At 35.2% G+C, this 3,527-nt stretch overlaps 1 protein-coding gene across 2 annotated transcripts in view; it reads right to left on the bottom strand.

Moving 5' to 3' along the window:
• LOC111086984 (multiple epidermal growth factor-like domains protein 11) overlaps positions 1-2,157 on the bottom strand; it is a 98,454-nt gene extending 96,297 nt beyond the window's left edge. For both annotated transcript variants that reach the window (XM_022391984.1, XM_022391985.1), the window contains exon 1: positions 2,028-2,157. In XM_022391984.1, coding sequence (XP_022247692.1) covers positions 2,028-2,139 — 112 coding nt within the window. In that variant the 5' untranslated portion in view covers positions 2,140-2,157. The remainder of the gene's footprint in view (positions 1-2,027) is intronic.
• Between the last annotated feature and the right edge of the window lie 1,370 nt (positions 2,158-3,527).

The following is a 3,527-nucleotide window of genomic DNA, read 5'->3' as shown; positions in this document are numbered from 1 at the left end:
CGATGCTGCTAATATGCCATGTTTTCTCACTGCTTGTCTATTATAGCTCAAAAAACTGCCCCCCCCCCCGTGGTACAGCGGTATGTCTGCAGACTTAGAACGCTAGAATCCGGGTTTCGATACCTGAGGTGGGCAGAGTACAGATAGCCCAATGTATAGCTTTGTGCGTAATTACAAACAATATCTCAAAATATGCGGCGCATTTTCACATTAGAATTGGTCACACAGTAAACTAATTTTATTTTTTAAAACGTTTGATCCTAGACTGTTGTACAATAATATGATGAATTACGTTTCTTAAACATATATAACTGAATGTTTATTTTGTTTCATATGTTGTACTTTCCTGTTTTCCTAGTTCTACAATCGATATACTAATTATCATTGTTGTTTATGCTTTGCTTTAAATAACCTTTAAAAAAATTATGATTTGCTAACTATATTTTCTAACACGTTATTTGTGGCTGAGCGCAGCCCAGTGGTTAGTGTGCTGGACTCCCGAGGTTTCGGGGTTCACGTCCCGTTATTGCCAAATACAAATGAAAAATAGCGCTCTGAAATTTGGATCTGTGGATCCGTTATAAAAGTAACAGACAAATGCCATATAAAGTAACATGGATTTGGCTGTCAAATAATGGTGTGTGTTAACTCTTAAGCGTAACGGTGCACAATGAGCTATCTTCATTGTGTCAATCGCTTGTATCTAGCCCAGAATATTAGCGTTATAATCTCTCAATCTTATTTCCGAGCCCCCGTGTGGCGGAGTGTATTAACCTGTCCAAGTTCCTATGTGTAGTATGTTGGAAAAATGGTTTTCTTGGAAAGTATTGTAGGTTCTATAAGCCATATTTGTATAAGAAGTTGTGTTTTACATAAAAGTAAGAATTATGTTGTTGGTTTCGCGATAGTGCATACATAAGTAATGTATTATTGTTTTTGTTTGTGGAATTTCGCTCATAGTTGTTCGAGAACTATCTATTAGCCGTCCCTAATTATTAAGGTAGCTAGTCAACATCGCTCACCGCCAAGTGGGCTAGTCCAATCGATTAGTGAGATCTCAATTATAAGTATTTCATACATAAAAGACCCGGACAATTTACTTTCCTCTCAGGACAGAGCTGACCTAGTGGCTAGCTTGCCGGTCTGTGGATCCGAGGGTTCAAAGTTCGCATCCTTTTATCATAAAAAATCAAATTACTTTCCGCAATGTAGAACTCAAAATGAGAGTTTATTTAATATTATTTTTGAAATGTAGCGAAGTGCTGTGACATTTAATCGTATTTAATCTCTTTTTTTATGTACTTTAATACAACGCTATTAAAGATCCAGTTGATTGGAATCATAATATTTAAAGTTTCTGACAGTTTTGTAAGGGTTGTCGATGGGTGCTGTTAATTAGTTCCCTTCTTTCTATTCAAAATTAGATATGGCTAACACAGATAACCCTCTTGTAGCTTTGCGTGATATCTCAAATAAACAATCCTTTAGTCTGAAAAGAAGCGAAATACACATAAAAATATTCTAAAAATCTTCCCTTATGACCGACAATCTATATGTATTTTACGAGATATCACATTGTGTCCAAAATTGGGATTTTGCCGGATACAACAGCAGATACGATACTTCGTTCATAGATTCGCATCACAGAAAGTGGTTTCTCAGTTTATATGCACACAGGTGTAAATTTAACTGATATTCTAGTCGTTAATATTTAATACCTCTTAGTCAACTGTAATTCCATTTGTTACTAGGTTTTCCGCTCAGTCCTTCAGTCCTATTTTTAATATAGGTATATATATATATATATATATGTATATGATTTTATGCCACGAAAAGTGGGATGGGAGCTATATCCCCTTCCCAGCCTCCTGACTTCGCCACCTATCCATTATATTATATATTATAGGTAACTCATACAATCCATTTGAGCACCTTGTCTTCGCCACCGAACAAAGCGATAACACTTACTTCTAATCAACACTTCTTAATATCTGAATTTTATTAATTTATGTGGAAAAGAATACTACCTCTCGCTGGCGATATGGAGGGAGACATCAGAATAGGTCTAGCGTCACATCCATGCTGGGTTGACCATAACAACCAACCCGCTAGAAGCGTCGCCACATAATTCGGCAACATATTTTTTTTTTTTTTAGAAATAAACCACAGGAATAGAATTATAAATGGAATTTCACTTTAAATTAATTAGATTAAGACGAAAATACAGCTGTTCTACAGATCAATTTTCCTATACAGTTCAGCCGTTTGAAATAAATTATACCATGTCTGTACGTTGGGACTGTTTTAAAGCCTCACTTTCTAGCGGTGTACTTAACAAGGTAAGAACGGTTCGGCCTCCTTGCTAAACTCTTTAAATCACTGTCAGACTATGATGAGACTCTTGTTCTGCTCTCTGTTGGCAGCAATCCAAACTACCAATTTCAAAAAACAAAGGCCTCACACGATTATAAGAGTAACTGTACACAAGTGGTAACGTACAGATATCTAATAAAATCAACTGACAGTATTTTAAAACGCCTACCCCGAAGTTAAGTTATCAAGACTTGTATAATCAAAGCCATGGAGTACTATATACTACAGACTTATAGAACATGACGTTTCTTCTACTATATCTTAAGCTTAATATCAGTTGTTTGTGCAATAACACGTTATAGCACTGCGCTTAGGATTGTTGCTGATTTAGATATGGAAACAAATACATAATTTTGTATGTCATATGTGATTTTATCTGTATCGAAAAAACAAACGTAATTAAGTGGCTAAAGGTAATTAGGGTATAAATACTTGTAAGTAATTGAAAACAAAAAATACTATTATTATTAATAACTTAAGAGTAATATGGTAACATTTTCTAGTTAAAATACTAAACTTATTATTCAATGACAAATAATGAAATATTACATGAAACAGCTGGTACTTCTAATTTATAATAGACTTCCAGTTTGCTTTTTTATCTTCAGTGAAAAATGCATACAAATAATTTATTTTTCCTCTTTTACTACTACATACATCTTCTGAAACTTATTATTATATTGAATATGGCACTTAGGTTACACATGCATGCGTATTATAGGTACGTAAAAGCACGAAACATACACAATAACCAAAATCTTTATGCGCCTCAAACTATAGTTTATTCCCACTTAAATAATTCACTTGTTCGTTTGTTTGTTTGAAGTTAAGCACAAAGCTACACAATAGGCTATCCGTGCTCTGCCCACCACGGGTATCGAAACCCGGTTTCTAGCGCTCTAAGTCCGCAGACATACCGCTGTGCCACTGGTTTTGTTTTTGTAGTTAAACACAAAGCAACACAATGGGCTATCTGTGCTGTGCCCACCAAGGGTACTTAAACCTGGTTTTAACTTTATAAGACTTCACTTACCACTGAGCCCCTAAGGTGGGAGGCACACTTGTTTCTTAATGGAACCAAAAATTAAAGAAAAGAAATTAGAAACAGTATCGAAAATAAAGCCTACTTGGGTTTAAAGCACGTGACTAGCTGA

This window comes from Limulus polyphemus, unplaced genomic scaffold (genome assembly GCF_000517525.1).
Source record: "Limulus polyphemus unplaced genomic scaffold, Limulus_polyphemus-2.1.2 Scaffold1607, whole genome shotgun sequence".
NCBI lineage: Eukaryota > Metazoa > Arthropoda > Merostomata > Xiphosura > Limulidae > Limulus > Limulus polyphemus.
Note: the sequence above shows the minus strand (reverse complement) of the source record. Positions and strands in the feature narration are given on the sequence as shown.